The 22487-nt window shown below is 48.5% G+C and overlaps 2 protein-coding genes across 6 annotated transcripts; both read left to right on the top strand.

The window, feature by feature from the left end:
* Positions 1–519: 519 nt before the first annotated feature.
* On the top strand, positions 520–6090 carry kat2a (K(lysine) acetyltransferase 2A). The gene is made up of 17 exons (XM_088358800.1): positions 520–897; positions 1184–1307; positions 1795–1940; positions 2009–2098; positions 2186–2559; positions 2776–2882; positions 3019–3126; positions 3196–3332; positions 3402–3610; positions 3735–3861; positions 3926–4036; positions 4152–4295; positions 4393–4507; positions 4586–4622; positions 4795–4858; positions 4936–5020; positions 5141–6090. Exons 1-17 carry the CDS (start codon positions 664–666, stop codon positions 5332–5334), a joined length of 2406 nt encoding a protein of 801 aa, XP_088214926.1. The 5' UTR covers positions 520–663; the 3' UTR covers positions 5335–6090.
* A 132-nt stretch (positions 6091–6222) lies between these two features.
* dhx58 (DEXH (Asp-Glu-X-His) box polypeptide 58) lies at positions 6223–17206 on the top strand. Of its 5 annotated transcripts, none has more exons than XM_088358803.1 (17): positions 6223–6762; positions 6903–7107; positions 7191–7384; positions 7444–7557; positions 7641–7773; positions 7956–8135; positions 8200–8438; positions 8554–8865; positions 8992–9197; positions 9270–9369; positions 9578–11265; positions 12243–12354; positions 12436–13808; positions 13874–13996; positions 14804–15124; positions 15195–16094; positions 16350–17206. In XM_088358803.1, the coding sequence occupies exons 1-11, from the start codon at positions 6586–6588 to the stop codon at positions 9761–9763; spliced, it is 2046 nt and encodes a 681-aa protein (XP_088214929.1). In that variant the 5' UTR covers positions 6223–6585; the 3' UTR covers positions 9764–11265; positions 12243–12354; positions 12436–13808; positions 13874–13996; positions 14804–15124; positions 15195–16094; positions 16350–17206. The 5 variants fall into 5 exon arrangements, with proteins under 5 accessions (XP_088214929.1, XP_088214928.1, XP_088214931.1 ...); XM_088358802.1 differs by having other exon boundaries at positions 13874–14961; positions 15042–15124; XM_088358805.1 differs by having other exon boundaries at positions 13730–13808; positions 13874–15124.
* The last annotated feature ends 5281 nt before the right edge of the window (positions 17207–22487 follow it).

Below are 22487 nucleotides of genomic sequence, written 5' to 3'. Positions count from 1 at the left end.
GTAGAAGAGTGACAAGGTGGGTGGAAAAAGAAAACCATGTAATTTTACCAATAAACCTGGACAAGTTATATGTTTTTCCCCAGTGTCTAATTCCTGATAAGCAAACATGATCACATCCAGTCTAGTGACACCTATTTTTATATTTTAAATGAAAGATTCTTCCATTTTTAGAGATCAATCTCCATTTTTATTAACGAATTAAGAGGACTAACTTCCAATGTTAAAAGTTTATTAGCGGGAGAATGGACGAAACACAAAAAAACTACACTACCCACTGTCCTCTGGAAAAGCGCGTTGCCTTCAGGGTACCTGAAAACCTAGCGGATTGTGCTAAATGACATTTTGCACTCTGACGTCTCATTTAAAAAGCTCTCTAACTTGAGTACGTCAATAACATTGCATTTTTCCATGGACGCGCTTATTGGTCACCGTTGAAGGAATTAGAGTATACATCGGTGGCATCAGGTTTAGTTATTAGTCTTGACGACTATATTTTGTTTGTTTGTTTGTTCTTTTAAGAGAGGGGAGAATCGCAGTGAATAGTCAATACGAATAATGTTTCGTCCTTTTCTCAGCCAGCTGTTTGTCAATTTTCCTAGCGTACCCAAACGCAGCACATGAGCTCACCGGAAAGCGAAGAAGTAGAAGAGGAAAGCGTTTGAAATGTCGGACCCGGCGGTGCAGGGCCTGCAACCCCGGCTTCTCCAAGCCCAGTCGGCTGCAGGGTCGACCGGGTCTGGCGCCGCCACCGTGGCGACCGGCTCCGGTTCAGGGAACAGTGACCCGGCCAGGCCTGGGCTGAGCCAGCAGCAACGCGCCAGCCAGAAGAAAGCCCAAGTTCGAGCCTTTCCACGGGCGAAGAAGCTCGAGAAACTTGGGGTTTTCTCCGCCTGCAAGGTAGTTAGCTCGCCAATTAGCATGGCTGGCTAAAGTTCAAAACAAAGCACTCACTCCGCTGGAATGACTGCATTTATTCTATTTGTGAGAGTTCATAAACACGTAGATAGCGACAAGAGCTAATGTTAACTTTCCCGCGTCGCTCGCTACTCAGCTGCCTAATGAAGGTTCGCTTCAAGGCACCAAACCACAACAAAGTCGATCGCTGTACGTATTCCATCCATCCATCCATCCATCCATCCACATGGCGTTCTTTCTATTCTCTGCTATGTGTGTTCGTGTTCAGGCCAGTGACACATGCAAATGCAACGGATGGAAGAACCCGAAACCTCCCACGGCACCCCGTGTCGACCTGCAGCAACATGCCGCCAGCCTGAGCGAGCCGTGCCGCAGTTGTGGACATGCCCTGGGTCGGTACCTAGCGACTCCCAGAATACGGAAGGACGGGGTGGGGTGGGGTGGAGTGTCCCAAAAGTCATTATCAACTTCAATTGTCTTTCAGGTGTCACTCGAACAGACTTGAGCCCATCACAATTTCAGAGTTTAGGTTTGACAGTGTTTATAAACATTGCCTTGCCGATTGTCATCGGAGCAGCGTTGCAAAATCACCACTTGGCAACAAGTGAAGTTCACCAACCAAGCGGCTGCCTCAAGTCTGTCCGAATGTTACGTGAAACGAAATGTTCAAGTGTAGCGTCATTTTGTAGCGGCGTCACTGATAAGGCAAAGACAAACGAGTGTCCAAGTCACATTGGTGGAGGAACTTAGCGTGTTACTACGTCAATTAGCCCAAATGTGGGGAGAAAGTGAACATTTCAAAAAGATGGGACTCCACATTCTCTTGGAGATGAATGCATCAAGGTTCATTCCGCCGCCTCGTGGTTTTGCGTCTTGCAGCCGATCACGTGTCTCACCTGGAGAACGTGTCCGAGGACGAGATCAACAGGCTGCTCGGAATGGTGGTGGATGTGGAGAACCTGTTTATGTCCGTGCACAAGGAGGAGGACACGGACACCAAGCAGGTCTACTTCTACCTGTTCAAGGTGAGCGCAGGCACACATTCAAGCCACGTCCGTACAAAGTGTGTCATCACATGGTCTCTCTTTGGTAGCTGCTGAGGAAATCCATCCTGCAGATGAGCCAGCCAGTGGTGGAAGGATCACTGGGCAGTCCGCCCTTTGAAAAACCCAACATCGAGCAGGTGAATGGCCAATGTCATGTCATGTCATGTCATATTCAAAACAAAAAGCAAAAATGACAGACATTTTTGCAATCTTCCTCTCCGAAGGGCGTGTTGAACTTTGTGCAGTACAAATTCAGCCACCTGGCGCCCAAGGAGCGCCAGACCATGTTCGAGCTGTCCAAGATGTTCCTGCTGTGCCTCAACTACTGGAAGCTGGAGACGCCCACGCAGTACCGGCAGCGCACGCAGAAGGACGACGGCACGGCCTACAAGGTGGACTACACGCGCTGGCTGTGCTACTGCCACGTGCCGCAGAGCAACGACAGCCTGCCGCGCTACGAGACCACGCACGTCTTTGGGCGCAGCCTGCTCAAGTCCATCTTCACCGTCACGCGGCGCCAGCTCCTGGAGAAGTTCCGCGTGGAAAAGGACAAGCTGCTGCCTGAGAAGCGCACGCTCATCTTGACGCACTTTCCCAAGTAAGCCTCGCCCGACCGACGATTGCCACTTTTACGGCTGACCGTCAAATGAGTCGTCCAAGTTCAAGCGTGCGTCGTTCACTTCAAGCCGACTAACCGTGGCTCCATATGTGGCAATGCTGATTACTCGGCCAATCGTCTCCTTCGACTTGAAAATATCGGCCTCCGGAACTATTTGGCGCACTTTGCCAAAGGAATTGCATGCGTTGCGGACAGGTTTCTCTCTATGCTGGAGGAGGAAATCTACGGGGAAAATTCTCCCATCTGGGAGGCCGACTTCACCGTGCCTGCCGCCGACGGGACGCAGCTGGGACATCAGACGGGTGAGAGCGAGGGAGGGAGGGAGGGAGGGAGGGAGGGACGACATTTTCCATTTTTACTTCTCACGTGTGTCATTAAAACATTAAAGAGGGATCGATAGCATACATAATATCTAAAAATGCGAGCGTGGTCGTGCAGTGATCGGTCCGGCGGCGGCGGCGGCGGCGTCCTGCTCGTCCGCCCTCTCCAAGGCTCTGAGCGCCGCCGGTTCGTCTCTGGATGCGTCGGGTTCCGAGCTCATTCCAGGTTAGCGTCTCGGATGTGCGCGGGGTGCTGCCCAAAATCCTCGTCATGACCCGCTCTTCCTCTTTTCAGGCGAGAAGCGTAAACTCCCCGAGGCGCTGACGCTGGAGGACGCAAAGCGCATCCGGGTGATGGGCGACATTCCAATGGAGCTGGTCAACGAGGTCATGATGACCATCACCGACCCCGCCGCCATGTTGGGCCCCGAGGTGGTGATATTGCCATTTGATCACGGCTAGTGTCGGAACAGAAGCCACGGGACACGTTTCCGTTTGCAGACCAACCTGCTGACGCCCAACGCGGCCCGTGACGAGACAGCCCGTCTGGAGGAGCGTCGCGGCATCATCGAGTTCCACGTGATCGGCAACTCGCTGTCCCAAAAGTCCAACAAGAAGATCCTGATGTGGCTGGTGGGCCTGCAGAATGTCTTCTCGCACCAGTTACCTCGCATGCCCAAAGAGTACATCACGCGCCTCGTCTTTGACCCGTAAGATCCCTCCTCTGGTCTGGGCTGGTCTGGTCCGGGCCGGGCCGGTCCGGGCCGGTCCGGTCCGCCACTGGCAAGCGCTCCTCACAAGTTTTCCTTTGTTTTTCTTTTTTTCAACCAAAAGGAAGCACAAGACTTTAGCCCTGATCAAAGACGGCCGCGTCATCGGGGGCATCTGTTTTAGGATGTTTCCCACCCAGGGCTTCACAGAGATCGTCTTCTGCGCCGTCACCTCCAACGAGCAAGTGAAGGTACGCGAGGCCGGCGGCTTTATCTGAACAAGACTCCAACTCAAATGTACTCTCCCTCGGTCAGGGCTACGGCACACACTTGATGAACCACCTGAAGGAGTACCACATCAAGCACAACATCCTCTACTTCCTCACCTACGCCGACGAGTACGCAATTGGCTACTTCAAAAAGCAGGTGAGCTCTCTCTCGCTCGCTCGCTCGCTCTCTCGCTCTCTCTGTCTCTCTCTCTCTCTCCACTCGACTTTTGGGTTTTGGTTCCTTTCCATCAAATCGGACCTGGTTCTGGCAGGGATTTTCCAAAGACATCAAAGTGCCCAAGAGCCGCTACCTGGGCTACATTAAAGATTACGAGGGAGCCACGCTGATGGAGTGTGAGCTGAACCCCAGGATCCCCTACACGGAGCTGTCGCATATCATCAAGAGGCAGAAAGAGGTTAGCCGTCTCATTGGATGTGCGCACGTGCGCAGATGCTAACGGTTACGTCGCGTCGCCCCTCCAACTGCCTTGCCTTCCCTGCCCTCCCCGTCAGATCATCAAGAAGCTGATCGAGAGGAAGCAGAGTCAGATCAGGAAGGTCTACCCGGGCCTCACCTGCTTCAAAGAGGGCGTGCGACAGATCCCCGTGGAGAGCATTCCCGGCATACGTGAGCGTCGCCGGCCGTCCGGCAGCGCCGCAATATTAGCTAAAGTGTGCTCAAGTTCTTTTCTTTATTGTCCCCAAGGAGAAACAGGCTGGAAGCCAAGCGTCAAGGAGAAAGTGTAAGTGGCAATGAGTGGAGCGCATGCCTTTCCAATCTGTAATATGGAACGCAATTGGACTTTGTTCCAACAAGCTCACCCTTTGGTAGTGCAAAATGGACATTGCAGTCAAATAGGAAATGGAAATCCTTGATTTCAAATCCACATTTGATGACTTGCTTTTGTTGAATAGGAAAGAAGTGAAGGACCCCGATGTATTGTACAATATGCTCAAGAACCTACTGGCCCAAATAAAGGTAGCTACCGTAAGCATACTTGGAGTAGCCAGCTTTCACCGCTTTTGGCTGCACGCAAACATTTGTGACAATTTTAGACTCACCCTGACGCTTGGCCCTTCATGGAACCCGTCAAGAAGTCCGAAGCGCCCGATTACTACGAGATCATCCGCTTTCCCATCGGTATGCCGCCGCCGCTCATTCCGTGTCATCTTTCCAAATAGTATCTCTCACCCGGGCTTAGTTGAAAGTGATTATTCACCTACATTCTTTCTTTCTTTGCTTTTTCTATGATCTGCGCAGACCTGAAGACCATGACGGAGCGCCTGAAGAATCGCTACTACGTGACCAAGAAGCTGTTCATCGCCGACCTGCAGCGCATCATCACCAACTGCCGCGAGTACAACCCGCCCGACAGCGAGTATTGCAAGTCGGCCAACACGCTCGAAAAGTTCTTCTACTTCAAGCTCAAAGACGGTGGCCTCATTGAAAAATGAACATGGTTTTTTGTTATTGTTGTTGTTGTTGTTGTTGTTGTTGTTGTTGTTGTTGTTGCTGCTGCTGCTGCTGCTGCTGCTGCTGCTGCTGGGTTTGTTGGTTTTTTTTACTTTTTTGCGCAGGACTCCAATGCGGCAAAACGCAGTACCAAAGTTCTACACCAGAAACCCACTTTATTTCAAAAAAGAGTCAAATGTCATTCCACATGTCGCCAAAAACTGGACCTCGGGGACTTGAAAGCCGCCACGCTGCCTTCGGTTACTGACACACTTGAAGCCTCCCTACTGCGCTTATTATTTTGTTGTACATAAGAAATGTATTTAAAAAAAAGAGCACGAAAGCAAACACGTGTTCCGATGAACCTTTTAGGTCTTGTTCGTCATAGTGAATGAAGGCATTTGAGCTCCTTTGTGCTTAAAAAGCGGTTCCATCTAGATCTGAGGTTAAAACAGACATTTGCTGTACTTCTGTCTTCAAAAAAAGTGCATTCATTGGGAAGAATGTGCTGCCTTCATGTACATCCAGAAAAAAAAAGGTTTTTTACTTGAACTATCAAGTGTTGCGTTTCCGTGACGTTGTGGCAGAAGTAAGAAGCACATCAAGGAACAAGAACAGACAAGCTATTTAGCCCCGCCCCCAAGCGGGCGGGCGGGCGCGCGCATGCCTGCGCATACCTTTTGGGTCCCAATGTTGAAATGCCTGCCATTTGCCGTCACTATAGTACTGTTCATGACAATAAAGAAATTTTGTGCTAAGTCATCTTTAGTCGTCAAGTGTAGCAAGCTAGCTCACTTGACTTCCTCTCGACTGACTCCTCACATTTGGGTTTCATGTCGTCATGTCGTTGAGTTTCATCCATCTTCCCACGCGAGGAGGAGGAGGAGCAAGCACGCCAATGCCAATGCGTGCATTTGCATGCGACTTGTCAACATTCATACTTTCTTCTCCATCTTTTTGCTAAAGGCTTGGCTGCAGCACTATTTGGAAGCCGTCCAGCACGCTAGCTACAGCGTGTCATAACTGTATTCGAATAACTACGTATTGAAATCGTGTCGTTCCTACCGAGCCCCGCCCCGCTCGGCTCGGCTCGGCTCCGAGTACTCGGGTTTACTTTCGTTTTCCTGTTGGTCAGCTGATCGCTTTAGTGAGTTTCGCCGAGACGAGACGGCTGGGTCCTTGACATTCGGCTCTCTGAACACAAGTTAGTTGAAGTCAAGTTCCTTTTAGCCACCTGTTCCAGACGTTCCGGGATGGCAGATGTGATTCTTCACGGGTACCAGGAGGAGGTGGTCCAAAGGGCTCTGCAGGGGGAGAACATCATCGTGTGGCTGCCAACGGGAGCGGGGAAGACGCGAGCCGCCGTCTACGTGGCCCGCAAGCACTTGGAAAGGACGCCTGGGGCCAAGGTGGTGGTCCTGGTCAATACGGTAAGGATCATCAAATGTATTCATTTGAACTGCATTCCTTTTTCCATCCACCCATGCATTTAGTTAAGCGCTTGTCATCACCGAATGATCAAAACGGACTTAGCCCACTCCGGTTGTCAGTGTTGCTTTGACTCTTCCAGGTGCACCTGGTTGAGCAGCACTATAGCAAGGAGTTCCACCCATTCTTGGGGCACGCCTACAAAGTGACAGCAGTGAGCAGCGACAGCCACGAAAAGGATTTCCTGGGCGCCGTGCTGCGTGACCGCGACCTTCTCGTGTGCACGGCGCAGATCCTCCTGAATGCCCTGGACAGCGATGAGGAGGACAAACACGTGGAGCTCTCGGGTAGGTTGACGCGAGAACCCCGAGCGAGCGAGCGAGCGAGCCAACGGCGGGTGATGTTGCCGTGAACGCACGCGCGCTCGCAGACATCACCCTGCTCGTGGTGGACGAGTGTCACCGCACTGTCAAGAAGACGGTGTATAGCAAGATCATGAGGCTCTACCTGGAGAAGAAGATGAGCGGCGGCGACGGACGGCTGCCGCAGATCCTCGGCCTCACGGCGTCGCTGGGATCGGGAGGAGCCAAAAGTCCGGAGAAGGCCGTGCAGCATGTCCTGCAGGTACAAACGCTTCCGTACATTTGGATGGTGTGCATTTGCCATGATCACGTGTGTATCAGATGTGCGCCAACTTGGACTGCGCCATCGTTTGCGCCCAAAACTGCATTGACGAGCTCAACGTAAAAATAGCCAGGCCTCTTCAAACCTTTGATATTGTGGACAAAAGACAGGAGGTACGCGCGCGCGCACGCACGCACGCACGCACGCCACTATTTTGTTCCAAGCATCTAAGCGGGCGGACTGACTGCGCGTGTAGGATCCATTTGGTGCGCACGTGAAGCGGATGATGCAAGCTATCCACGCTTTCATGGAGCCTCCCGAGGACGTCACCCTCCGAGAGTTTGGCACGCAGGAGTACGAGAGCGATGTGGTTGCACTGCAGAAGCGAGGTCCTTTGACTTCTAGCTTAGCTGGAAGAAATGTTCAAACTTTTGGTTGAACTTCCACAGCAAGTGGAATGTAAACGCAAGAAAAATACACTTCCAACTCCAATGTCATCCATCCCGCTGCAATTTGCGAATCCAGATTTGATTGTGATTGCACTTGAGCTGATGCCAACGGCGGATTGCAGGCGTGAAGGAGCGCGACAGGCGACTGCAACAATGCGCCATCCATCTGCGGCAGTACAACGACGCGCTGCTGATCCACGACACGCTGCTGATGGAGGACGCGCTGACTTCTCTCAAGGACTTCTACACACAGACCACCATCATGGATGACATCGACCGCTTTCTGGTCAATCTTTTCCAAGGTGGCTGCTTCTCTTTGAAAAACTGGACATTTTTCGATTCCAACACGGCTTACTCGGCCCGCAGAGAACCAAGCCGGGCTGCTGACCCTGGCTCGCGACACACGTTACACAAACCCCAAAATGGAGCAGCTGGAGAGCATCCTGCTGAGGCACTTTTCTCCCAACGCCCAGTCCAGAGGAATCATCTTCAGCAAGACCCGCCGGAGCACGCAGGCACTACACCGATGGGCGCTCGCCAAAGACGAAGTGCGCTCGGCCGGCATTAAGCCCGCCGCCGTGACCGGCGGCGCCGGCATGACGCAGGTGAGCCGGCTAGCGTCGTAGATCACCGAAACAATTGAGCCGACCGAGCGAGCGCACCGCAAAGACGCCGTGGTATCTCGCAACCCGCTCGGATCAACTGTCACTTTTCCCGCAGCACGAACGCAACGAAACCATCCGCAATTTCCGCCTGGGCTCCGTCAACCTCCTGATCGCCACCAGCGTGGCCGAAGAGGGCCTGGACATCAGCGAGTGCAACCTGGTGGTGCGCTACGGCCTGCTGACCAACGAGATCGCCCAGCAGCAGGCGCGCGGTCGCGCCCGCGCCCAAGACAGCCACTACTCGCTGGTGGCCCAGCGCGGCGGGCCCGAGGAGCGACGCGAGCACCTCAACACTTACCTGGAGGGCCTCACCGCCGCCGCCGTCGGCACCATTCACCAGATGAGCCCGCCGGAGTTCAGGGCCAAGGTGAGTGAGCCTGCCAGGCCAAAGAGAACCCACGCTATTTTTTTGGGACTTTTATCACGTATCTTGAAATGATTTGACCAAAACCAAGAAGAGTCGCGCTCAGACTGGCAACCAAACCCGCTCCAGATCGCCCAGCTCCAGCAGCGCGCTCGGCTGGCAGAGATGCGCACGGAGGAGGAGGAGAAGAACGGCGGCGGTGGCGGCGGCAGCGGCGGCTACTCGGCCGCCCAAGTCCAGCTGCTGTGCGCCAACTGCTTGACGGCTGTGGCGCGAGGAAGCGACATCCGGCTGCTGGACAAAACGCATTACGTCAACGTCAACCCGCAATTCAGGTCAGCTGGCGTGCGGCCAACGGAGCGGCAGGCACCGACCGCCTGATGTTTGACACCAGTCTCCGGTCTCAGGAGTCGCTACAACGAGGGCAATCTGGTGCGTCTGGACAAGACGTTTGAGGACTGGGAGCCAGGCTGCAACATCACGTGCAACAACGGCAATTGCAACAAGGTATCGGTCGACTTTGCCTTGACTTTTCACTAGCAGTCACGCAGATAGAGCGTTGGAGCGTACGTGTCGCAATAACGGTCAGGCACGATCAAGACTAGAAGCTTACTACCGCCGTAGTTTCTGGACAAACGATTCATCGGGTCGTTTCCAGATGGGGGAAAAAGCCCATTGTTGCGTCGCGAGTGTCCCACCATGCATTGCGTTGCAGCGGTGGGGCTACGAGCTTAAGTACCACAAGCTGGCGCTGCTGCCCAACTTGGCCATCAAGCACTTTGTCCTGGAGACGCCCGGCGGCAGGACCACGGTCAAGAAGTGGAAGGACGTCCCGTTCGCCGTGGAGCACTTCACCTTCAGCGAGTACTGCCGTCGACACGCCGCTCACCTTCTGGACTGACAAACGAGCCTAATGCTAAGCTCATTTTCGCAACTATATGTTGCCGTCCCTTTTCCCAAACAAAAACACATTGAATGAAATGTGCAATTTGAATGTATTTTTAATTCTACTGTATCTGTTTGCGTGCGTGATTAAATGTAACCGTTTTTTCTTACCTTCATGACTTTTGAGGCACGTGATGTCTTCAGGTACCACTAGAGGGCAGCGTTGTGTCGGGTTCATTTTTCACACGAGCAAGCAAACGTGGACCTAAAATCAAACCAATAGCTATGAAATGATGTGAGTTCCACGATTACATCACGAATGTGCTCATGCGTTGCCCGGCTGGCTGACTGAAGAAACATTTAACACAAGTCGCTGAAGAAACCATGACTAATTGATCAATCCCTAATCAATCATCAAGACATTTTTTTGGACAAAGACAAAAATACATGCTACCAAGCCTGACTTGTTGGGAAGGAGGCGGAAACTGATGATTGACTGTGATCCGACTCAGCGTCTCTGATCAACGCTGATGATTTCCTTTTGCACATGCAGAGCACGCTTTTGGTCATTTTCACGTTCCGCAGGAGCTAAAACATTTCAGGCAGGTGCGCTCAAGGAGGGAATCACACGGACCCTCCGTTAGGTACACCGCCATTTTCAAGTGTACCTAATAACAGGCCATTTTATTAGGGAACTATCATGGTCAAAGGTCACAGGTGTCAAGCTCGAGTCCTTGGGGCCGCATTCCAACATGTTTTCCAAGATAATAAAGTTCGCGAGAGTGACCGAAAAGATCTAAAGATCTTTGTAGCCATGACGGAATAACTTGTTTGGACCCGTTTGAAAATCCTTGATTTGCTATGACTCAAGAATTGTCTCTGTGCAACGGTGTGGTGTTTCTTAACAACTGAATTGAAAACGAGTCCACGGGAGCACTGCAACGGCCGCAGAATTTTTGCCAGAACAATTCATTTTAGGATGAACTATCGATACAAATCTTTTCATTTGATTGAAGGCAATGGCGTCCCCCTGCCTGGCAGGGGTTTTTGAGTTTTTCCTTGCCCTTTTGGGAGCTTAAGATCAGGGGATGCTTTGAGAATAATTGTCAATTTTTGTCTATGCGAAGCCCTTTGAGACTGTTTGTGATTTAGGGCTAGACAAATATTTTCATTTGATTGAAGGCAATGGCGTTAACCACTCGACCAGAGCCTGCTCGGAAACAAAAGGAGATTTGGTCATATTGATAGGGTACCCTCCATCCAAACATGTTGGGTGTTTCAACGGATAGTCATCCGAAGCCACCCTTTCCACAGTAGTCGCCATGACAGGCGACCACCTGGTGGCGGCAGTGTGCCGAGGGCCGCTGGACGATCAGAAGAAGAAGATTTGAATCGACGGATGTGACGTCAGGTCTTTAGGTCAATTGAAGACAGGTGTGCTCGCCCAAGGGGAGTTATCATATGCAGGTGCCACCGAGCGCGTGGCGGCGGCGGCGGCGGCGGAGGACGGTTTCTCAGGTAAGCGAGCATGCAAGCAAATGTTTGTCGTCTCCTGCCGTTTTTCACGACGGACGCCGTCCGTGTTTGTTGCACGATTGGCACGCTTTGTTGCCTTTTCTCACAAGCCGTTTTTGTTTTTCGTACTCGTGACTCGGCCACGTCACGTCCACCGCGACGGAGGTAAATTGTAAGCCGCAGGCCATTTAGCCCGTGAGCAAATGTTTGCAGTTTCTTACGATGCCATTTATTATTTCTTGCAGGATTTTCGCTGTCTAGGGAGTGCTTGAGGTTTCGGCACGGCACGCCACAATCCACTTTGCGTCGTGTCGTTGCGCGTTTTGGTGGTATTTTAAATGTCTTTCGCGGTTGTTTTTTTTAATGCTGGCCAGCATTTTTTCATTCGTTTGTCTGTAGAAGGTTCGTAAATGACGCCGCCGATAAGCGCGTGTTTGTCGGACTATAGGAAATGTTAGTTTGACTCTAGTCAACTAAACCATTTTTGATTATTTTGTATCATCCGTGTGCCATTTCCGTGTCATGCAAACTGGTGAATGCAACGTATGTGTTACGTCATGTCCAAATCGGACCAAATCCATTCAAAGATGGCGCCCGCCCGCTCGTTCCGTTACGCAACAAACATTTGCGTGGGTTATTTTCTCCCCTTTTGGACGCAGCGCCGCCAACCTGGATCATCTGTCCAATGTGAGGTGAGTTGTAGATGATGAAATTAAAATACGAATTATAATCTTTAATAATTCTTGTAATTTACCACAATGTAATGATTCTATATTTTTTCAAATGTAAAACTCTACTTAGAATGTATCAAATTAAAATATTAACTACAATTTTGATCAATTATCGTAACTTACTACAATATAATAATTTTTTTCAAATGTAAAACTCCTAGTATGGATAATTGTTGGTCAAAAAAATCATGCCATTGGCACTCTACTCAATGTCTATTTTTGTTGCAATAATTTGCTTGTCTTTTGTAGCACTTAAAAAGCCCGCCCAGCCAGCATCCCTCTATACAAAGCAAGCAGGAGGCTCTTGAAGGAGCCCTTTCAGTGATGTTGAGGACACTGAGGAAGAGTAGTCCTAAATCAGGTGAGTTTGTGCTTCCCAACACACAATGGTTGTCGAGTTTTAGCTTCCCAGCACACAATTAATGGCTGTGTGTTTTTGTAGGCTGCAAGAGGAGCCGAATGGGAAAAGTATAATTCCATATGAAAAGGCACAATGGCCTATCCAAAGGCGCAATGGCCTATCCAAAGGTGCAATGGCCTATCCAAAGGTGCAATGGCCTATCCAAAGGCGCAATGGCCTATCCAAAGGCGCAATGGCCTATCCAAAGGCGCAATGGCCTGTCCAAAGGCGCAATGGCCTGTCCAAAGGCGCAATGGCCTGTCCAAAGGAGCAATGGCCTGTCCAAAGGAGCAATGGCCTATCCAAAGGAGCAATGGCCTATCCAAAGGAGCAATGGCCTATCCAAAGGAGCAATGGCCTATCCAAAGGAGCAATGGCCTATCCAAAGGAGCAATGGCCTATCCAAAGGAGCAATGGCCTATCCAAAGGAGCAATGGCCTATCCAAAGGAGCAATGGCCTATCCAAAGGAGCAATGGCCTATCCAAAGGAGCAATGGCCTATCCAAAGGAGCAATGGCCTATCCAAAGGAGCAATGGCCTATCCAAAGGAGCAATGGCCTATCCAAAGGAGCAATGGCCTATCCAAAGGGGCAATGGCCTATCCAAAAGAGCAATGCTATATCAAGTCAAGAATCAAGCAGCACGCTGCAAAAGTCGATGTTTGCGGATCATGTGCCCAGGAGGGGGCAGTGTGGTTGCCTTTGGTTATGGGTGCACGACGGAAAGGTTGCAGGTGTGGCCAGTGTTTGGGGCTCTGATGGTTGGTCTTGCTTAAGAGGTGTGCTGTGGTTGTGGCTTGTCTGGATCCAGCGTTGTCTTGTGCTTTGTTGCCATTGACGGCTCACTTGGGGGAGGACGTGGTTACGTGGACGGAGACAAAACGAAACTTTGATGTGGATCCGAATGTTCAATTTTGCCATATGATGTGTACCATTTTGTCTTTTTCTAACCTGCCACTGTTGTACTTGCTGCATTCTTTGTTCTCCCCCATCGGTGTAGGGCGGCGTTGGAGCGAGCCGATCCCGAATGTCCAATTTTGCAATTTGACTTGTACCATTTTGTCTTTTTCTAACCTGCCACTGTTGCACTTCATCTAACCCTAACCTACCACCGCTGTGGTACTTGCGTTCTTTGTTCTCCCCTTAGGTGTAGGGCAGCATTGGAGCGAGACGGTAACATTTTGTGTCTTTTTCTAACCTACCACTGTCGTGCTTGATCTAAGCTGTGTGTCCTTTGTTCTCTAGGTGTAGGGGGCGGTGTTTGGGCGAGCCGGTCCACGAGGAAGACGTAATGATGCGAGCAGCGCCCAACTCATTGCATGTTCTGCCATTTGCAGGCCGGACGCGAAAGGGGGGGGCGCACGGCCCGATCCGACCGGGCGATGCTCACCAATCGTAGCTAGCCGCTGTGATCAAGTAAGCAAGTGACCGACAACTTGGGGTGCTGTTTGTGTTTCTAACATTTGTTTCTCTTTCTGCAGATGGCGACCGGGATGTGACACGATCTGATCAGAGGTGAACGTACCACTGTGGCATCGCTCTGACGTCGCCGAGTTGTGAGGGAGACCCGCTTCCCTGGAGGCGTCGACCTGCGCAGCTTCAACGTGTGAAATGGATTCTTTTTTTCTTTTTTAAATTACACCAGCGGTGTCCCAATGTCTGCTTGAGGGCTGCATACTGAAACAAATTCTGAATTCTTTGACGCAAATTCATTAAATCAATCACGAAATGTTGCCATTGATATTTAGTGCTACAAAGCAGTGTCGTGTTCAGTCGTGTGGTGTGTTGATCAAGTTGCCCCGAGGCTGCCATTTGGACACCAATGGTGACGTGTGTGTAGGGCTGCACGTGTATTGGAAAACTGCCATATGGTGGTCTAGGTTATTGACATGCACTTTAAGACAGCAAAGAATTTTTTATTTTCATGTCTCAAATGAAAAATGCTTTCTTGCCTAACTATTTGTAATGAGTTAAGACGATAAGTCATTGATGTAAGTTAAAGTTAACTCATCTAACTGATCTCATTGCGATCAAATAGTTAACCTCCATCCAAGAATTTTGCACAACTTGCCTCAATGCAGTGGTCTGGCCCAATACTGCCATATCATTGATTTTCCAAAATGTTGTGCAGCCCTCATTGAGTGCCAAACGCGCAGCGACGGCAAGCGCAAGCGACCGCGCAGCGACGGCAAGCGCAAGCGACCGCGCAGCGACGGCAAGCGCAAGCGACCGCGCAGCGACGGCAAGCGCAAGCGACCGCGCAAGCGACGGCAAGCGCAAGCGATTGCAAGCGACCGCGCAAGCGACGGCAAGCGCAAGCGACCGCGCAGCGACGGCAAGCGCCGGCAAGCGCAAGCGACTGCGCAAGCGCAAGCGACGGCGCAGCGAGACTTTTGTGCTTGTCTTGCTAGGTGGAAGAGACGATGTATGAAACGAAGAGCCGGTGGACGGAGGCCACCAGACCCGCGATTGGTGAGCGGGGTGCAAAGGAAGGAATCACCCAAAGAAAGCAGTCGCCAAGTGTTGAAGAGGAGCCTGATGCACGACTGGCCAAGGCTGGCCAGAGGCGGTGACATGGCAATCCAATCTGCAAGCGTAGTGTACACAGTGTTGGTTTTAATTTGATTTCCTTATTTGTCTGCCGTTCAGGGTTGCCGGGGCGGCGGATGGGACGAGGGCCAGCCTGCACCGAGAGGGACTGGGCTGCACCCACAAGACCAGGGAGGGGGCAGGTAATGAGTACGTTGACACAAGTGAGCCGCATGCAACTGAGTGCCGTTTGTCTTTTTGCACTTGTGCGAGGCGGAAGACGAGTCCAACACCGGCCGGAGCAGACCCGGACCTTGGCCCGTGACGAGCGGCCCACACGAGACTGATGGGTGCAGATGCAGCCAGTGTTTCGGGGAGTATGACTTTGGTTTTTCTTTTGTGTTTTCCCTACCCCTGTCTATTTGAATAGGGTAACTAGTAGCACGCACGGGCATTTGGGTTGCTGTGACCCTCTAGATACGAATCGGCAAAGTAGACACCCCCTGCCCCCCCTCCTTCCCTCCCTCCCTCCCTCTCTCTCTCTCTCTCTCTCTCTCTCTCTCTCTCTCTCTCTCTCTCTCTCTCTCTCTCTCTCTCTCTCTCTCGCGCTCTCTTTCTCCAACGCGCCCGGCAGTACCTGCATGGCCTGGTGCACTCAGGGTGGAACGTGGCTATACCTTGCCCTTTGTGGAATACCAGGGTATAATGTCTGCCAGACTGGGTCCCAGTGTCGTCGACGGTGTCGAGGACAAGGAGATTCTCCGTGACGCTCTCCGTGACGTCACGTTTTCCTCTTTTTTTCCTCTCGGGGCCAAGCCAGCTCTACTCAGGGGGAACTGGCCGGTTACGCTTAAGTGCGCACCAAAGCCTCTTTTCATCTCCTCTCGCTCTCTCCCTCCCTCCCTTCCTCCCTCCCTCCCTTTTTGTAAGGGGTTAAACATTTCATAACCCGGATTGCGCCAATGCGGGAGGGCCGTATGAGACATGCGCCAGCCCGTGCGTGCCGCTAGTTACCTGATTCAAACTTACCTTAGTCTAGGTTGGGGGGGTGCTAGTGGAATTTTTCCCCTTGCCAAAACCAACACAATATGTCTGCCTTTCAGGATTGCTGGGGCACTGGATCGGACGAGTGCCTGCACAGAGAGGGACTGGACAGGACCGCGAGACCAGAGGGTAATAATAAAAAACTTTATTTGTAGAGCACCTTTCATACAAGAAATGCAGCTCAAAGCACTTTACGACAAAGAAAGAAATTATAAGCATTGAATTCTTCATATAGGAACAGACATAAAAAGAAAACAAAAACATTCATGTGTGCACACGCTATTAATGAAGGGAGCTTAAAATAGGAGCAAGCTTTAATAGACAGGTAATGAGTACGTCCACAGAAGTGAACCGCATGCAACAGAGCCGTTTTTCTTTTTGCAGTGGCACAAGGCGGAGGATGAGTCCAAACGTCGAATACCGGCCGTGGGGGGAGCCAACCTTCGCCCGTGATGAGCGGCCGACACGAGACGGACGGGTGCGGATGCGGCGAGGGCAAAGCGCCCAGCCAGCATTTAAGGAGAGTATGACTGCGTTTTTTCTTTTGTCCTTTCTTTCCTTCCCTCCCTCCCTCCACTTTTTCACTGGGTGTGCACACTGGCTATCTGCATGATGCCGCTTTCTTTCTCTCAGCGCCGCGTCATTTTGCAATATTGTTGTTTTACTGTTGTTTTTTTAATCATGAAATGAACTGTTTGTACTGTAATTGTGTGTGTACCACTGAACTGCAATTAAACTGTGAACTGAATTCAAGTGGTCCATTTTAAACATTGGCATTGGCAGTCTATCGTGCATACAAACTGGAATCATTTGAGACATTCTCAATGACAAGACAATTGTAAAGTTAGGCTGAAACCAAATTGACTTAAATATGCAGTGTCAGGCTTTTTATTTATTTTTTTAACTACACAAAGAAAAGCTGCATGCATTCTAAATTGTTGACAAAAGCCAAGTAGCCAGACACCCATAGATGCAAACGACAAGTGTACATACGGTCTCTGTTGCGATCAGTAAGTCATCTTTGGCAACCCTGCTTTAAAATGGCCACCGAACTCAGAATCTTGCAAAATGTTGGTACATTTTTCTGTAAGAGTAAAAGCTGTTGAGTCTAGTCAGAGCCATTTTTTGGTTTGTTTTGAATCGTCATGCATCATGTGGGCATTCTTGTGAATAAAATCAACAGTGGTGTGTTTGCTTCCTGTTGGTGGTCTTGTAAATAAAGTCAACTTTGGTGTCAGTCATCATTCGCAATGTGCCTCAATCAATGGTGCTGCTCTTGAATGTGAAACTTATTGCATGTTTTGTTACAGGGCTTGATGTCTTCATTGGCTGTTTGACTACAAAAAAGGCTGTTGCTGTCCAGTCCAGGTTGCTGCTATAGTCAATTGAATTTATAAACGTAGCGTGTAACTTCCAGGGCCTTAGCTTTCAATTCAAAGCAGAGTTGCGTAACTACACGGCCAGCCTCGGCACATGTACTGGGTGGTACCACCCAGTTCAGAGTGAAGTAAAGGCCAGAGTGGTCCTATTCATACCGGGATCCTTATGAAATTGACCATATCAGAAAGGCTAGATGAATTCCAAGTGCTGCCACCGAGTAGCAGCATATTTGCCTCAACCTGTCTGGTGCTGGGTCAATGCGATGCACCTTTCGTTGTTTTGCCCAAAACAACCTAAGAAATAAAGTAGTACTGTTATCTTGCCAGTGTGCATGTGTGTTAAAAGTACAAAAACTCATTTGCATGATAGACGTCTAAACCACATGCTAGATATTTGCCTCAACCTGTCCGATGCTCTATTTAACTGTATGCGATAATTTTTAACAATTTTAATTTAAATTTTTAAGTACATTACAAATGATAGGCGCCCCAATTAGACAGCTGGATCAATGTGACCTGTCTTTTGCGGTTTGTTCTGCCCAAAGCAACCTAATACACATAAGTACTGCCGCTATCTCGCCAATGTGCGTGTCTCTAAAATGTACAAAGCAAGCAAATTCATTTGCATAATAAACTTCCAAACCACATGCTAAAAAAATATTCATGTGATGCAGAAAGTCTTCTGTAGCTTGCTAAGATTTGCCAATTTGAGCAATGCCGTATCCGAACCCGAGGCTGGGGGTTGCCCGTCCATGTGCCTAATCGCTCGGGCATTGATACATCAGCAATGTCAAGTCAAGTTTATTTGTATAGCCCTAAATCACAAACAGTCTCAAAGGGCTTCACATAGACAAAAATTGACAATTACTGTCAAAGCATCCCCTGATCTTAAGCTCCCAATGCTTCCTTCTAGGTCTCCTCATGTCCTCAGCACTGCAAACCTTTGTGCCGGTACACCATATGAAATAAATGACGGAATATGTTTTTTTTTTTTACACCTCTAATGTGTATCAAGCATACCAGATGGTGTTTTAGAACAGCCTAGAATATTAAGTTACAAAAAGTTAAAAGTTAAAAAAAACTTACTAAAGCTTAAAAAAGTTATTGATTATATATTTGCTCCAAGGAGGGAGTATTGACAAACGTCACCTCCTTCATAGGGGGGGGGGGGGGGGGGGTAGTAGGCGCAGGCGGCACGGGGAGCAGGCGGCGCAGGCGGCACTGGGAGCAGGCGGCAGGGGGCGCAGGCAGCAGGGGTGGGGAATCGAACCCTGGATCTCAGGTGTTCAAGCGCAGCGACGGAGCCACTCGCCAAGCGTGGCGAGCTCGGCAGTGACCCCGCTTTCACTTCGAGTCATTCTTATTCGTTCAATATTGCGCTCCGCGCGCGCTGGGTAAGTACAAAAGAGAACTTGCGGCCGCCAGCTGCCATGTCACGCTGGCCGACCGGTTCGTGACACGGCCTCATGCGCCGTACAGCCCTGGTTCGATCCCAGCGGTGGGAACTTTCTCCGGCCCACTTTTGTAAGCGTCTGGATACATGCATATAGGTTGCATGTCGACGCATTTATTTATGTGTAAACGCCCAGTGTGGCCCCGCCTGCAAGTGGGCGGGGCAACGCAGCTGGCCCCGCCCCCATCGAAATGGCCCCGCCCCCTGCCCTACAAAAGACAGTAGGGTAGGGGGCGGGGCCATTTCGATGGGGGCGGGACCCCATCTAAATGGCCCCGCCCCTGGCCCCGCCCCCCTGCCCTACAAAAAGACAGTAGGGGAGGGTAGGGGAGGGTAGGGTAGGGGCGAAGCCCCGCCTCCTGCCCTACATAAAGACAGTAGGGTAGGGGGCGGGGCGAAGCCCCGCCCCCTACATAAAGACAGTATATATATACTGTATATATATATATACAGTATATATATACTGTATATATATACTGTATAAATATATATACAGTATATATATACTGTATATATATACTGTATAAATATATATACAGTATATATATACTGTATATATATACTGTATAAATATATATACAGTATATATATACTGTATATATATACTGTATAAATATATATACAGTATATATATACTGTATATATATACTGTATATATATACTGTATATATATACTGTATAAATATATATACAGTATATATATACTGTATATATACAGTATATATATATATATATATATATACAGTATATATATATACTGTATATATATACTGTATATATATATACAGTATATATATACTGTATATATATATACTGTATATATATATATACAGTATATATATACTGTATATATATATACTGTATATATATATATACTGTATATATATATACAGTATATATATATATATATATATATATATATATACAGTATATATATATATATATATATATATATATATATATATATATATATATATATACAGTATATATATATATATATATATATATATATATATATATATATATATATATACAGTATATATATATATATATATATATACTGTATATATATATATATATATATATACTGTATATATATATATATATATATATATATATATATATATATATACTGTATATATATATATATATATATATATATATATATATATATATATATATATATATATATATATATATATACTGTATATATATATATATACAGTATATATATATATACAGTATATATATACAGTATATATATATACAGTATATATATACTGTATATATATATATACAGTATATATATACAGTATATATATACTGTATATATATATATACTGTATATATATATATATACAGTATATATATATATATATATACTGTATATATATATATATACAGTATATATATACAGTATATATATACAGTATATATATATATATATATACAGTATATATACAGTATATATATACTGTATATATATTTATACAGTATATATATACTGTATATATATTTATACAGTATATATATACAGTATATATATATACTGTATATATATTTATACAGTATATATATACAGTATATATATACTGTATATATATATATACAGTATATATATATATATACTGTCTTTATGTAGGGGGCGGGGCCCTACCCTACTGTCTTTATGTAGGGCAGGGGGCGGGGCGAAGCCCCGCCCCCTACCCTACTGTCTTTATGTAGGGCAGGGGGCGGGGCTTCGCCCCTACCCTACCCTCCCCTACTGTCTTTTTGTAGGGCAGGGGGGCGGGGCCAGGGGCGGGGCCATTTCGATGGGGTCCCGCCCCCATCGAAATGGCCCCGCCCCCTACCCTACTGTCTTTTGTAGGGCAGGGGGGGGGGCCATTTCGATGGGGGCGGGGCCATTTTGATGGGGGCGGGGCCAGCTGCGTCGCCCCGCCCACTTGCAGGCGGGGCCACACTGGGCGTTTACACATAAATAAATGCGTCGACATGCAACCTATATGCATGTATCCAGACGCTTACAAAAGTGGGCCGGAGAAAGTTCCCACCGCTGGGATCGAACCAGGGCTGTACGGCGCATGAGGCCGTGTCACGAACCGGTCGGCCAGCGTGACATGGCAGCTGGCGGCCGCAAGTTCTCTTTTGTACTTACCCAGCGCGCGCGGAGCGCAATATTGAACGAATAAGAATGACTCGAAGTGAAAGCGGGGTCACTGCCGAGCTCGCCACGCTTGGCGAGTGGCTCCGTCGCTGCGCTTGAACACCTGAGATCCAGGGTTCGATTCCCCACCCCTGCTGCCTGCGCCCCCTGCCGCCTGCTCCCAGTGCCGCCTGCGCCGCCTGCTCCCCGTGCCGCCTGCGCCTACTACCCCCCCCCCCCCCCCCCCTATGAAGGAGGTGACGTTTGTCAATACTCCCTCCTTGGAGCAAATATATAATCAATAACTTTTTTAAGCTTTAGTAAGTTTTTTTTAACTTTTAACTTTTTGTAACTTAATATTCTAGGCTGTTCTAAAACACCATCTGGTATGCTTGATACACATTAGAGGTGTAAAAAAAAAAAACATATTCCGTCATTTATTTCATATGGTGTACCGGCACAAAGGTTTGCAGTGCTGAGGACATGAGGAGACCTAGAAGGAAGCATTGGGAGCTTAAGATCAGGGGATGCTTTGACAGTAATTGTCAATTTTTGTCTATGTGAAGCCCTTTGAGACTGTTTGTGATTTAGGGCTATACAAATAAACTTGACTTGACATTGCTGATGTATCAATGCCCGAGCGATTAGGCACATGGACGGGCAACCCCCAGCCTCGGGTTCGGATACGGCATTGCTCAAATTGGCAAATCTTAGCAAGCTACAGAAGACTTTCTGCATCACATGAATATTTTTTTAGCATGTGGTTTGGAAGTTTATTATGCAAATGAATTTGCTTGCTTTGTACATTTTAGAGACACGCACATTGGCGAGATAGCGGCAGTACTTATGTGTATTAGGTTGCTTTGGGCAGAACAAACCGCAAAAGACAGGTCACATTGATCCAGCTGTCTAATTGGGGCGCCTATCATTTGTAATGTACTTAAAAATTTAAATTAAAATTGTTAAAAATTATCGCATACAGTTAAATAGAGCATCGGACAGGTTGAGGCAAATATCTAGCATGTGGTTTAGACGTCTATCATGCAAATGAGTTTTTGTACTTTTAACACACATGCACACTGGCAAGATAACAGTACTACTTTATTTCTTAGGTTGTTTTGGGCAAAACAACGAAAGGTGCATCGCATTGACCCAGCACCAGACAGGTTGAGGCAAATATGCTGCTACTCGGTGGCAGCACTTGGAATTCATCTAGCCTTTCTGATATGGTCAATTTCATAAGGATCCCGGTATGAATAGGACCACTCTGGCCTTTACTTCACTCTGAACTGGGTGGTACCACCCAGTACATGTGCCGAGGCTGGCCGTGTAGTTACGCAACTCTGCTTTGAATTGAAAGCTAAGGCCCTGGAAGTTACACGCTACGTTTATAAATTCAATTGACTATAGCAGCAACCTGGACTGGACAGCAACAGCCTTTTTTGTAGTCAAACAGCCAATGAAGACATCAAGCCCTGTAACAAAACATGCAATAAGTTTCACATTCAAGAGCAGCACCATTGATTGAGGCACATTGCGAATGA

Source organism: Syngnathus floridae, chromosome 17 (assembly GCF_059516105.1).
Source record: "Syngnathus floridae isolate MCC-2025c chromosome 17, RoL_Sflo_1.0, whole genome shotgun sequence".
In the NCBI taxonomy this organism is placed as follows: Eukaryota; Metazoa; Chordata; class Actinopteri; order Syngnathiformes; family Syngnathidae; genus Syngnathus; species Syngnathus floridae.
The sequence above is the reverse complement of the archived record's forward strand: the minus strand, read 5'-3'. Positions and strand labels throughout refer to the sequence as shown.

Excerpts from the sequence above, each read along its gene's own strand:
- kat2a (XM_088358800.1), top strand. The coding sequence starts at position 664 with ATGTCGGACCCGGCGGTGCAGGGCCTGCAACCCCGGCTTCTCCAAGCC. Across the intron at positions 3,611-3,734 it reads ACGCGCCTCGTCTTTGACCC|GAAGCACAAGACTTTAGCCC; the intron begins GTAAGATCCCTC and ends TTCAACCAAAAG. Across the intron at positions 3,862-3,925 it reads CCTCCAACGAGCAAGTGAAG|GGCTACGGCACACACTTGAT; the intron begins GTACGCGAGGCC and ends TCCCTCGGTCAG.
- dhx58 (XM_088358804.1), top strand. The coding sequence starts at position 6,586 with ATGGCAGATGTGATTCTTCACGGGTACCAGGAGGAGGTGGTCCAAAGG. Across the intron at positions 8,439-8,553 it reads GCGGCGCCGGCATGACGCAG|CACGAACGCAACGAAACCAT; the intron begins GTGAGCCGGCTA and ends CTTTTCCCGCAG. Across the intron at positions 9,370-9,577 it reads ACAACGGCAATTGCAACAAG|CGGTGGGGCTACGAGCTTAA; the intron begins GTATCGGTCGAC and ends ATTGCGTTGCAG.